Source organism: Haplochromis burtoni, unplaced genomic scaffold (genome assembly GCF_018398535.1).
Source record: "Haplochromis burtoni strain Fernald_Lab_line unplaced genomic scaffold, NCSU_Asbu1 Contig_19, whole genome shotgun sequence".
Taxonomy (NCBI): Eukaryota; Metazoa; Chordata; class Actinopteri; order Cichliformes; family Cichlidae; genus Haplochromis; species Haplochromis burtoni.
In genome coordinates, this window is record NW_024582380.1 from 280,278 (window position 1) to 294,659 (window position 14,382).

A 14,382-nucleotide genomic window follows, 5' to 3' on the forward strand; every position below is an offset into this window, starting at 1 on the left:
TAGGAATGAAAGTATGCCATGCTGTTTGATGGAAATCAAACAACGTGGAAATCAATCATCCACTTACAGAGGGCTAAATTCAAAAACATGTGTAAATCAAATTAAATAAAACATTACGGCAGGCTAGTCCATTTTGCCCAAATTTCCTTGCAGCAAACCCTGTTGGGGCTCCCAGATCTGGACCAGGGCATCACTGATCTCCTGGACAGTCTAAGACGCAATCTGGAAAAAAACATAATGTCCCAGAGGTGTTTTATTCAACTTAGGTCAAGAGAGCACGAGAGCCACTTAGTGGTATCAATTCCCCCAGGAACTGCCTGAGTACTCTGAGTACTGAGTACATGAGGCGAGGCATTGTAAGGTCCGACAATGGGTCCAAGGATTTCATCCTGATGCCTAGCAGCAGTCAGGGTGCCTAGGGCAGCCCCTAGCCTGTAGAAGTCTGGATATCCATGGTCCTCAATGGATATGCCTCTTCAGACCACTGACCCACCACCAAATCGATCACACTGAGCGATGTTACAGGCAGCATAACATTCTCCAAGACTTCTGAAGAGTCTTTCATGTCTGTTACTTGCACTCGGGGTGAACCTGTTCTCATCTGTGAAAAGCACAGGGCACCAAACCTGGTATTCTATGGCTAATACCAGTCAGGTTCCACAGTGCCGGGCAGCAAGCACAGGGCCCACTAGAGGACGTTGGATCCTCATGCCAACCTTATGAAGTCTGTTTCTGATCTGCTGGTAGTCATTTTGTAGTTGGCAGTGCTCTTCCTGTTCCTCTTTGCACAAAGGAGCAGATACTGGTCCTGATGATGGGTAAAGGACCTTCTACAGTGCTGCCCAGCTCTCCCACAGTAACAGTCTATTTCCTGGAATCTTATTGCCCCTCGAGTGCACCTGCAGTTAATTTTATTAGCATCAAACCAGTTGAAATTGAACCCTTAACAACCCTCTTGGCTACTGAACAAACCGATATCCAAGAAGTTTAATCGACTTGATTCTATACTTAAAAAGCGTTCCTCTGTTTTTTTTAGCGATATCAATGTCCATCCATCCATCCATCTTCTTCTGCTTTATCTGGGGTCGGGTCGCGGGAGCAGCAGCCTAAGCAGAGAAGCCCAGACCTCTCTCTCCCCAACCACCTCCTCTAGCTTATCTGGGGGAACACCAAGGCGTTCCCAGGTCAGCCGAGAGATATAATCTCTCCAGCGTGTCCTGGGTCTGCCCCGGGGCCTCCTCCCAGTGGGACATGCCCGGAACACCTCACCCAGGAGGCGCCCAGGAGGCATCCTTGTCAGATGCCCGAACCACCTCAGCTGGCTCCTTTCGATGTGGAGGAGCAGCGGCTCTACTCTGAGCCCCTCCCGGACGGCTGAACTTCTCACCCTATCACTAATGGAGGAAGCTCATTTCCGCTGCTTGTATTCGTGATCTTGTTCTTTCGGTCACTACCCACAGCTCGTGACCATAGGTGAGGGTAGGGACGTAGATTGACCGGTAAATTGAGAGCTTTGCTTTTACACTCAGCTCTCCCTTCACCACGACGGACCGGTGCAGCATCTGCATCACTGCAGCTGCACCAATCCGTCTGTCGATCTCCCTTCTCCCATCACTCGAGAACAAGACGCCGAGATACTTGATCTCCTCCACTTGGGGCAGGAACTCATCCCCGACCCAGAGTGGGCACTCCACCCTTTTCCAGGTGATATCAATATGTTTATGCAAATTTACTTTAACAGCATAAAATACAAGAAACTAAGTAATTCAAACTGATAATTTCATTAAATTTTTGAAGATGTGCTTTTTCATAGAGACTATCTGGCTGTTAGAAAATACTGTTCCATGAGCTTCTCTGACAACAACATTTATATTAACCTCTTAACAACCACCATCACTGATGAACCATCGTCTTTCAGCCACATGCAAACAAACAAACAAACCAAGATGTCGTTTGTTTTGGCTTTAAAGTGCTTCCATTATAAGGTTTTCAATCGTATACGGCAAACAATGAAATTTTTAAAAAGTAATGCATGTAAACCCTAACACTAAGGAACCTGGTGGCTGTTTACAGGCTAATATTCATTTTCAACTCTGAGTGCATCAGTTTGTACCTGACATTACAGTGGATCTCAACACACATCTCAGGTGACCACTTGGATCTCACTTCTTGGTTCTATGTGCAAATAAACCCAAAGATCTTTTCATTTTTACCAAAAGCCGTCGGCAGAGCACTTCTAGTGCCTAATCAGCCGTAAATCAACTACTTTAGCAGACTTTAAAGAGCTTGGAAAGAAAAGCATCTGGACTTCTTGAAGTTTCGTTGAAGACGTTTCACCTCTCATCCAAGAAGCTTCTTCAGTTCTAAGAGCAATTGGTGGAGAGTCCCAGATTTTAAGCCCAATGGGAGTGTCCCCAAGAGGTTCATGGGCCTCCTATTGATCCACTAGCTAATCACAAGTTGTGAAAACGGGTGTTGGTCACAATCAGCCAAGGTTCTGGGTGAACCCACTGTGAAACCTAGCCCCATTCTATCATGTGATTTACTGAGGTCAAATGGCCCAGGATGTGAGTGGGCATTAAGGCGTCTGGGAAGGGATCTCAAAAGTGGATTATAGATGGCAGACAGTTGGTGCCGTAAGTCACCGCCTCTTTTCAAAGATGGCCGTTCACACATCGTAGCTCCCCAGACTACGATGACCAGGATTACTGAGAACCTTCACAGACATACTTTAGCACAGGACATCGTTTGAGTGTGCAGTGTGGCTCAGGATATTTGTGTACATGCAGTGAAAACACTGAGGCCATGACAGGGCTTTGTGTTTGTGTAGTTCTGTTTGTATCGTACACAGACTAGTTATAAACCTTAATGGATCCATTTAAGTGTTTTTGTTTGTTTTTGCACAGCACAGCATTTTTCTAGTCTTCCTGACCACTCAAAGCTTTATCTTCTTCTTGCATCTACAATTCAAACATTGAACCACCATGCCACGAGGCAGTAGTGCTAACCTCTGCACCACCATGCTGCTTATAAACAGGACCAGCACAAAACAAAACCGGTCAGAACATTTTAAACGCTTTTATTTCAAAAAAGAATGAAGCCATAAACCTTCAAGTGTACGAGGAAAATCATTAGTTCACCCATTCTGTGTAGCGACTGTTACAAAGGAGTATTAGGGCCACATTAAGAAAAAAATATTGTTGTTCATCAGCACCTTAGTTCACATAAAAATTAGACAAACTAATTCCTGGGAGCGGCTGAAATAGTAGCATAACTGACCAAATCATTTATATTGAAGAGAGCTGGTCCATCGGCTAAGTTTAAATTTGGGGATGTTTTATGGGCATTGTGTTAAATAAAAGGTGGAATGTGACTTTAAAAATGTTGCGTGATCAAACATGTCCTAATACAGAAACATGAAAAGATGCCAAAACAAACACATCATACATGCGGCGCTGTCTACCACGATCCCATAATAGTTACGAGATAACGTCTAGAGAGGCAGAGGAGGACATCTGGAAGACAGATGAAGATGCTCTACTTGTCACCATCAAAGCTCGCCACGACAAAGAGAGATAAAGATAGCCCACCTTTCTGTGCTGAAGATAGCCTGATATAGAACCAAAGGGTTTGTTTTAACCCTTTCCCTTCTGTGAAGTGTTTGCAAAGCATCCATTGTCCCTTTTTAGTCACCGTAATGCCTGTTTTTATGTTGAGGTTGAGCACACAACATACACCGCACAGCTTCTGGGATGTTAAAGAGCTGAATTCTTGCTCATGAAGTGTGACTCTGAGTACCAGATGAATATGTCACTTTACAACTTCACGAATATCAGGTTACGCTGGCTGCATGCCAGCCCCTTACACTCTGGCACAGCAGGGCTACTTAAGGAGGAGAATGCCAAAGATTAAAATGGCTTTCCAGGAAAACATGAGATGTTTCGGCTTTATGGAGGCGGTGGCAAACTTGTCATTTTTAAATATTTTATCTGCAATACCAACCGACAAGTCCTTGGCATAAACATTTCTAATTATTCCATTTTGAATTTGATGTCTAATCTAATTCTGTGGGAAAACAATCTCAACCGAAACGGAGAGAGCATCGGCCAAATCCATCCTGTCTGAAACGGGCACTTTGCTGATGCAGTGAGGAGGGAGTGTGCAGCAGTAGCTGCATGAGTGTGTGGGTGGTGTGTGCAGTGCATCTGCATGTGTGTACTTCTATGTGTGTATGTATGTGTGAGAGAGAGAGAGAGAGAGAGAGAGAGAGAGAGAGAGAGAGAGAGGTTACATAAAAACCTCATTCACAAACTGAGCCATGTGGCACTGGGCTGGTCCCTTTAAAAGGCATGTGTCAGAGTTTTCTACTAAGGCTGACTGCTGGAGAGGATGAGTGCTGATACATTATTCACAAGCAAGGACACGCACACATACACCCACACACACACGCTAAGTAACTGGAGGATAGGTACAAGATTTGTACAGTTGCGAGTTAGCTGAGGCACAGAGAATTGCGCTAATACAAGTACTTTGGCGAGGAAAGTTGATCAGGATAATGTCAGTGCAGAGACGTACCTATACAACGCCCCTAACACACACATGCACACACACGCGCACGCAGCAGAGAGGAGAAATCCTCAGCCTTCTGTTATTCAGTGTGCATAATTTATAGCAACCCCAGATCTCTCTGCTAATGACAGCACACTGGGGCATCTGCAGCACAGCAGCAACAGCAACAGCTAACTGGCATTGCTCTGTGTGTGTGTGTGTGTGTGTGTGTGTGTGTGTGTGTGTGTGTGTGTGTGGAGAGAGGTATAATGCTCTGTTGAGACAAGGACAGTGAGAGAGACAGAAAGAGAGAGAAACAGAAGGGAAAGCGACACACAGAGGGTGTCTGAAATAGACACAGATAACGCAACAAAAAGGGGAAAAGGGATGAGACGGACAAGTGAGAGGCCTCACACACACAAACATGCACACACACACAAACATGCACACACACACACACACACACACACACACACACACACACACACACACACACACACACAGACTATCTGTTCAAGTCTATTGAACCTGTGAATCTCATGGTTTGTATGCATCAGCATAAAGTATGCACATAAGTCTGAGCTCAACACTACACTTGCTCAAAGGAAAATTGATTCTAATTTAGGAATTCCTGCAGTACCGTTTCCATGATCCAAACGCAGGCGATTCTATGTCTCCACGAGCATCTTTCTCATCACTGGCTGAAAGGGATCTGAATTTGAAAGCCATGCTGAAAGCTTAAATTCACTGGGTTTGTTTTAAAGAATTATTCAAGGGTGTGGTCCTGGATGTGTTTCCTGTTCCAAGGATTGTTTTGACATGATGCCCCAGAGCACAAATTCCTTCTAATTCTGGGATTTGGAGATCAATGCAACTGTGGTTCTGCCCCCTAGCTGCTCTACACACTGACGTGAACCTGAGCTGAGACACAGCAGTGTATGCTAACCTGGAAATATCAGATTATTGCTTATAAGGTGCTAGACACGTGCAAGTGTAGTCAGAGTCAAAATAGTGGGATAAGGATACATTAGTCCGAGTAAAACTTTGAATACAAAGTCCACAGATCCACAGACAATCACATGCACTACCTACTTAATGAGAAATAGTAAACATAGTCATTTAAGGTTGTAAAGATGCCAAGATATGTCCACCGTCTCTGGCTTATTAAAAGATCCAAAAACAGGATGCAGAAGATTGACATCAAACAAACATATCAAAGTTGTCTAATCTCATGTTTGTGTGTTTGGACCAAAGCTGCTCTCATGACATGCTTCACACTCAGGAAAACATTGATCGGAGACCGTGGCACAACCAAAACTGCAACTGCATCCAGTGTGCTGGAGATGTCGTTGCCTCTGGAATAGCTGCTTTGAAGATGGGGACCAGGTCTGCGGCTATTAGCTGCCATCTTCAAAGTGATGTTGGTAATAAAACTGCAGTAAGATAGAGTGAGTCTGCTATAAGTTTGCAAATGCATGCAAATGCACCACAGTTGGTGATTGAGTGTGAAAAAATTGCAATGCAGTGCAATCAGTTCAGGTCATTTTTATTTATATAGCACCAAATCCCAACAGCAGTTGCCTTAAGGTGCTGTATATTGTAAGGTAAACACCCTACAAAGAAAACCCAACAATCAAACAACCCTCTTTAAGTAAGCACTTGGCGACATTGGGAAGGAAAAACTCCCTTTTAATAGGAACAAACCTCCAGGAAAACCAGGCTCAGGGAGGGGCAGCCATCTGTTGTGACCGATTGGGGATCAGGGGAGGAAGACAGAACAGTCACTGGGAAACCACTGATTTGCCATAGTCGTAGGATGGTTGCTTTATTGCTTTTTTTTTTTAAAAATACCCCAGCTAGCCTATGGCAGTTACGGAGCCATAGCTTAGTTTAATGATGTCCATCCATCCATCTTCTTCCGCTTATCCGGGGCCGGGTCGCAGGGGCAGCAGCCTAAGCAGAGAAGCCCAGACCTCCCTCTCCCCAGCCACCTCCTCCAGCTTGTCCGGGGGAACACCAAGGTGTTCCCAGGCCAGCCGAGAGATATGATCTCTCCAGCATGTCCCAGATCTGCCCTGGGGCCTCCTCCCAGTGGGACATGCCCGTATAGACTGTATATAAAAGATGATCATAGATAGCCACCTTGATATCCCCCTTTGGTTTTTAAAGTCAGCATCTCATTTTGTTAATTTTGTTGTCGGCACTGCACATAACAAGCAAATGTGGATCTCTCTGAGAAAGCAAAGACACTGAAGCCTCATTCAGTAGCGATGTCAATCAAAGTGTAGCCACACCCTACAGCACACCCTGCTTCGACCATACATGAAATAACAGTATACAAAACAAACATTGTGTTGTATTCAGTAAATTTTTACAACCTGATCAGTCTCCCCCTGCTGGCCATTAAAAAGAATGACTTTCTCATTGGAATCACTTTTCAGACCCGAAAACTATATCGACACTTTTTTTACAACCTACAGAACCTAATTGACAGAAAATCCAGTGTATGTCTGAGAGCAGCATCACATTTGTGGTTTCAGCACACGATATGTGCTGGATACAGGTTTTTGATTTTGGTCTCCTAACAGTCAGGAGAAGAAACATTCACCGTCACTGCTTTACAATGTAACTTTTCCTGCAAGCACTAATTTCTGTCCTTGCATGTGTTAAACACTCGAGTGAGTAAAGGACAACGCAGCAGTATTTCTGCCGTATCAAAGTGAACCATTTTCAGACATTTCCACTAAAATAAAAGTACCCACTGAACTTCTCGCTCTTTCTTATTCGTTATGTGGGTAAAAGGCCCGGCTATTACTGAAACTTTTACAGTATCAGTTACTACCGCATCTCTTTGTAGTGCCAGAGCTAAAGATCACTGCCTTTGCTTCCTTCTCTCTGTTTCTCTCCTCCTCTGTGTGGCTGACTGACAGAAGGGCAGCATAAGCTGAACCGCACACTCCAGCTACAGTCAGCTACAGCAGGAGAGAGAGAGGGAGAGCATGAGGCATGAGGTATGCAGCATTAGATACAGCATCACTGACAGGAGCATGTTTGGGCATCAGATAAAGCTATTTTAGGACGAAACTGTCAATGCATCTCAAAAGACGTGCCAACAGCAATGATCAGAGAAGACCTACATTACGCTGCAGCCTGTCTGGGATGTCAGATGGGATTGGTTTTGCAGTTTTTGAAGAGGGGCAGTGTGAGCAGTCCACACGCCTAAGTCGTTTACACAGAATAAAACAGGGAGACGTCGGTGAGGGAGAGACGCTGGATGCAGACATACATGTAACTCAGCATTTGTTCAAAGGAAGTTTGTACTCCACTCTTTCACATTATATGCTGAAACTTAAACATTGCAGCTATTGCCACTGAAACTGTTCAGTTCTGCAAACCTCGGTGTAAATAAGCCCCAATCCAGCTGTGGGCTGAGCTGAAGTGGGAGAAGAGGAGAGCTTATTGGAGCAGCTATGGCAGACTCAATAACATAAATAGTAAGAGAGAACCCAGTCGGTCCTGCCATTTAATCAACATTGGCTCTGCTTTTGGAAGATGGCTCTGCTATCTTTTATGGTGCACGAAGATTTACTGTCTCATAATTTCTCTCACAGCGAGGGATCTGTGCTCCTGCCTTTAAACGTTCGCTGGTACAAAGTCTGAATTAAACCTCGACAACCACTTCCCTAAAAAGACTTTAACTTGTCATTTATTTAATTGCCTGCATTACAGTCAGAAATGGGCACATCATGTGGATTCCACATATTCGTTGTAGCCAGAAATACCAAGAAGTGTGTAAAATTCAGCACATCGCTGCGACTGGCACCGGTAGCCTGGACATCAGTAACCTAGCTGAACAATGTAGCTAGAACACCTGCTCTGTCATTGTTTTGCTTTATAGCACTAAGTGTCAAACAGACCCAGAACAAATGAATACAGTAAATGCTTATACAGTAATGTGGTGATATGTTAGTGAATGCCTGCCTGGATTCTAGCTTTCATATATACGTCAGAGACGTCTTGTCGTGGCAGATTAAACCCCTGACAAGTGTGATAAGTGTTGCCCTCTGAAACTAACTGTGCCACCCAGCAGATAGCAGCATAAAGGAAATACAGTGTGGGATCATCGTTTGCATCTGCTCCCATTCTTCTCCGAAAATGTAACTACTTATCAGCTACTCTTGCTGTCAGTTTGCTGCTGTCTGTTTTTATTGCACAAAAAATCTCTGTAAAAAACAACATCATCAGCTAGTATCAGCAAAACTCATAAGCCTGGTGCAACCCACAGCTTTATTAGCTATGCTATTGAAAACCTAAAGCCCAAAGCCCTTTTGGATCCCATCATGCTGACAGACAGGGGTATGGGTGTGTATAAAAGTGTTTGGCTGTGATTGGCTGCCTTCCTTTAGACTTGCTTTTGGATTGGTGTCCGCAGACACACCCCTTGGTAACCCACTTGTCAGCTGCCATTTCTCCTGTCTTCAGTGAAACTTTGCAAGCACCTTTGCTTGCACATCTCCAGCCTCACTGCTGGCTGTGAGTCCTGCTCCGTCGTAACTCATTTGCAGGCGACACTGACATTACTGCATTCACCCAGTGAAAAACATCACCACAGCCAGCAAGCTACAACTAAGGAGAACTTCTGGCCAGTGAGCAGCAGTTTCCTTGAAGGTTTCTATGTTTGAGCGCATACAAGCAGACATGTGAAACCCATCTGACTCCACGCTGCAGGTTGGTGCTGTTAGAGCCACAAGTGTTTCGATAGTCTGACTTTTATTTTGTAAAGTTGTCTCTGTACATCGCCACAGTTGTCTTTAAATTAAACAATCCACATATGCCTCAAGAGTAGCTTTCACTTTTAACACTTTTAAGCTTGAACCATGAAGTAATTCGGATAATTCAAAATTCTTGTAAATAGAGTGTTTATTGAACCATCTGACAAGTTTAAATTAAATATAAATGCATATATATGAGTTTTGATTTGTATCATATTTGCTACATCTGACTTTTTTAAAAATCTGGTGCTTAAAAATGTACTGTGTACTTTATTGTGTTTTTTCAAAGGGGAAAAAAATCACACTGGTGATGCAGAGGTCTCAAAAACTCACAAAACTCACTCTCACTAGCTTCAAAGTACTTTGAGAAACCACTGAACCTTCAGTGAATTTCTTCTTTATAAAAACATATCAAATTGTTGATTTGGCCACTCTGCAAGTGTTTGCTAACTCTCTGATGCATTTTTTTTGTTTTTTTCAGCCTAATGATGGCCTCCTTCGCTTACATTTGGTGACTTAAACTGCAAATCCACCAGGCCATGAAACTGTGTGTTAGTCAGCTGTTCAGTTACGTTCAACCTCTGTATAAAGATAACTGTAATTCCTAAACTGTTATTGCAATACTTTTGTTAAACCCTCTGAATTAAATCAGAAAGCTCGACTTGATGTAAAATCCACTGTGGTGGCGTACAGGGGTGTATGATCTGAACTGTGTAATATTTTGTCTGTTTTAAATCAGGTCCTAAATCAACTTCACCGCAGCAGATTTTATAAAGCTTTAAGGCTACTGCACTGTCAATAAAAAATATACGTGTTTCTTTAACCTCTCGTTAACCTCTCATATATTCCACTCGTGTGTCAATCTCATCCAGTCCTGGAAAAGAAACAAAATTGATGAGGGACGTAACGGAAACAGTGGACATTCAGAGACTACGAGTTGCTACGGTGAATCTATAGTGTCGCCACACACTCTGGAGAGTCTAATTAGGTTGGGGTTCTTCATGTAATTTAGGCTCTTATTGTGTGTGTAGTTGTCGTGTGAGCCTCTGCGTGCGCGCACTTATGCTACTCATGTTGAGAGAACGTAGATCTGTTTGGACAGTCACACTCCGGAGACTCAACTTTCTTATACATGGACACAAACGCAGGCCTCACTTATGTCGTGAGGACTAAATCAGCCCTAGATGAATCGCCATCATGTGGAGCAACATACTTTAGGTTGAAGGTGAGGTTAGGTGGAGGTTTAGGGCAAATATAGTTGTCGGGGTTAACAACAGAGAATAGGTCAGTGTAATGTCCTCTGGAGACATGGAGACACATCAGCGCGTGCGAGAATGTGTGCACACATGAGAGGTGAATCAGCTCATAAGTGGGTATCTCCTCTCCTGAGCTTATCCCTGCCTGGAAAATGTGTTCAGACTGATTGCAACAGCACTGTCATTAATAAATGACTGGATAATTTTAGCATGTCATGGAGGTAAAAATAGAACCTCGATGCACCCTTTGTTGAGACATCTGAGCTAACTCCTGTTAGGCTGCAACACTACAGATACACAGACACACAAGCCTGGAAAATAAATGTCACATTTTAAGATTACATGTTTCTAAAGGTTTTTTTGTTTGTTTTTTTTAAACCCACATTTTTTAAAAAGGAGATCCTTAAAAGGTTTTACGCTGGTGCTCATTTGAGAGAAATGCGTGGCTCTCACTGAAGATCTTATTCTCTATTTTAGAGGCTGAATTACTACTTCCTGTCTTTGTAGTTCTTCGCTTCATGGCTGCCAGATGCTTTAACAATAACTGAGGCTATTGTAGTTACAGCTTCTCAAAGGCAGCGAAGCATGTCAGTGCTGAAAACAAAGGTGCAGTGGCTCACAAAGAACATTTAGCCAAAAAAAAAAGAAAGTCATTATTGTGTTTTTAAGCGTTATGTTCAAAGTAGATTGAATATACATTACAACATTCATAAGTCACACCATGTGAGGTCATAACTGAGCTGAAGCTGATTTCCAGAGCTCTGCTGTAGAGGGGGGAAAGGCTTTTCCATTATCTTAAAGAAATAAACAGCAATAATAAAATAAAGAGAGACAAAAAGTGCAGACTATCAAACTTGCGGCCCTCTCTGGTTAAACTCCCCAGAACAAAGGGCCACCGCAGCCTCTGTTGTTTGTAGAGACAAGAACAAACCACGATTTTTTTTTTAAATGTTAAAAACTGGCAGCAAGTTTTAGAGATTTTAAACTGCCATCACCGCCCACGTACTGTCACTGCAGTCCACACAGACACTGTGGAGACTTTTGCCACAATTTCTGAAGGAGAAAAAAAAGGCGTCAGATGTGACAGATCTAACACTGGCTGAAGGCTCCGATGCAAAGTTTGGAAAGGAGGTTAGTTCAAGACGAGGCTGCTGTCCCCGATTCCCATCACATTCTGGGCCTAACTTTCTGCCTCACTCACACAGGAGCGACACGACAAGAAGAGCCGCTGGCTTTTCCGCCTGTGCGTTTCACCTTAACGCAGCACATGTAGGCTACCGTGAGGATGACACGATGCAGGTCCTGGGCTTCATGCTGCCGTTTGGGTCATAACCGGTGGAGAGGGAGGAGGGTGGTGGTGGTTACTTAGGTTTAACTAACCATCTCTCATTTTTTCTTTTTTCTTTTTTGGACACACAGACAGATTACGCGACACACACACATTCCCCTGATATGCCTCTCATATATTATGGGTGACCGGGTTATGGAAAACTGAGGTGTCAATCGCTCATATGTGTGTGTGTACGCTGACACACTGTATGGACTGGGAACGTGCATGCGCAGCCAGAGTGCTGGATGTCTCCCTTACATCACCATGGCAGTTTCAGTGGCCCTTATAGTGCGCTGTGAGTGGATGGCAGGTATGAGGGAAAAGCCTTAAACTTACCGCAGTCCTCGCACAACACTCTCTCAACATCCTTCTTCGACTCCGGCTCGCTGGCGTCCACGGGGGCGTACGATGCCTTGAATACCAAGGGCTCGGCGGTGGGGTCCATGAAAAAGATATATCTGTGGTCCTTCTCCACCGTGGTGCACGGGGCCTCGGAACCGAAGTCCCCGACGGTCACGAGCTGCTCCCTCTCGAGGCCGCCGCTGTTGACGGGCCACACATCCAGCACCTTGACATTCACGCTGTAGGGCTCCCGGGAGGAGACGTTCTCCGGGGAGGAGCGCACCTCGCCCTCGATGACCACGGCTGATCTGTACGCCTGGTCCTGGAGGGAGTTGAGACTCGGGGCGTAACAGGCGAAGGAGACCCCGATGACCAGCATGGAGAAATGCACTGGATCAAGCCTCATGCCGTCAGCCTGTGCTGTGCTGCAGTGCTGCTGGGCGGCGGAGCGAGCTGGAAGAGAGAGACGGCGGCGAACGGGCTCCGGCAGAGCAGGCAGGGCAGAGCGGCAGACCTTGTGGAAGTGTCCATGCCATCTGTGTCTGCCGCTGCTTTCCCCATACGGCTGCTGGCGTCGGATGGGGGGGACACAGCAGCCTAGGAACCGGAAACGGCCCGCTTCTGCATGCTTAAAAATGTGATTGCTGCATTCTCCTTCACCAACCACCCTCCCCCCTCTTATCTCCCCTTTTCCTGAAAGGCAAAACAAGACTCGTAAATTAGTCTCCTCTCGAATCCAGGGCTGAAACCTCTCTCTCTCTCTCTCTCTCTCGCTCTCTCTCTCTCTCTCCAGCTAATAGGCTAGCATCGCATGGGTGGGCGCATTGCCTCTTTGGAAAGAAAAAAAAGCGACTTGCGCGTACAGGGGAATCACAAGAAATGATATGCTGTGCTCCACGCACACGCAGTATCGGCTCCTTTATCCACTTATATATCGTCAAGAGTCCCAGTGTTGCAAATCCGTTAGTCAGGAAGCAAAAAAATTCAAATTAAAAAAAGGGGGGAAATCAACAAACCCCCTACCGCGGAGAGGTCCAACGGACAGGATGAGAGAGCAGCGGTTATCCGGTGAGGCGTTGCAACAGTAGCGCGCACCCTCCAGCCGCGTCCCCTGCGCCCCTCATCAAACGCGAGCGGCTTACGTGAGCAAACATCACCTGCCCGGTCAACGGCGTCGCCTCGCCTCGCCACGTCCTGCGCAAACACCCTAATGACCCGGGCACCCACCGGCCCACCGGCACGGACCCAACCGGCGTGTGAGCATGCCGGCAGACTCTGTTTGAAAAAAAAAAAACCCAAAAAACCAAACCTCTGCGGGGTGGGTGCAGGAGAAATCACGCACGCGGTGCACAGGCACACCACATCAGCAGCGCGGAGTTGCGTCTGTAGCCAAGCCCTGCACGGCGCCTACTGTGGATCTCCGGTGCAAGAGGTGCAAGAGAGGCTATAGGCGACTGCTACACACACACACACACTGCGGATAGCTGTTGCGATGACTAACGCTGCGAAATTCTCTCAATGGATTCCACGGCATGTAGAAGCGAGCGGGCGCTTCGGAGCTGAGCTCTCTGAGCTGTTAGATGGCCCCTCTGGAAAATATATGCTTCTGCAAAGCACGCCCGAATCCCGCTTTTATGTTCAGCGCTGTTTTTGCGAGTCATTACACTTCACAAATGTCGCCTTGCAGTTTTGCCGACTCCTGTGGCAACACGTGGTAGCAACAGTTACCAGAAAATGCGGGTGTTGTAATAGAAAGACACAAATATTTTCGCCAATCTGGCTTAGATACAGTGAATAAAGCCTCATTTTCCACTGAATACTCATCCACCAATGAAATGAGACCCCTTTACAAAGTGCTGAGGTTTTTTTGGGGTTTTTTTTTATGTTGACCATGAGTATTCCCTCCCAGTCTCTGCCTCCATCAGCCAAGCCATTCATAAGATTTGCCTTTCCCTCCCTGTCAGGAGCTGTGCGACCTTCGTTAGAGGTCAGAAAGACTTTTTGTGGTCCATACAGAGGAAATCAGAAACTATAATGTCACATAGGGGACACATGGACAGTTTTCATCTCTCTCTCTCTCTCTCTCTCTCTCTCTCTCTCTCTCTCTCTCTCTATATATATATATATATATATA

At 45.3% G+C, this 14,382-nt stretch overlaps 1 protein-coding gene across 2 annotated transcripts in view; it reads right to left on the bottom strand.

The window, feature by feature from the left end:
- Positions 1–14,134, bottom strand: part of nrg2b (neuregulin 2b) — a 68,143-nt gene extending 54,009 nt beyond the window's left edge. Inside the window, exon 1 of one of the 2 annotated variants that reach the window (XM_005916618.2) lies at positions 12,243–14,134. In XM_005916618.2, coding sequence (XP_005916680.1) covers positions 12,243–12,654 — 412 coding nt within the window. In that variant the 5' untranslated portion in view covers positions 12,655–14,134. The remainder of the gene's footprint in view (positions 1–12,242) is intronic. The other variant, XM_005916619.2, reaches the window with a different exon arrangement.
- Positions 14,135–14,382: the final 248 nt, after the last annotated feature.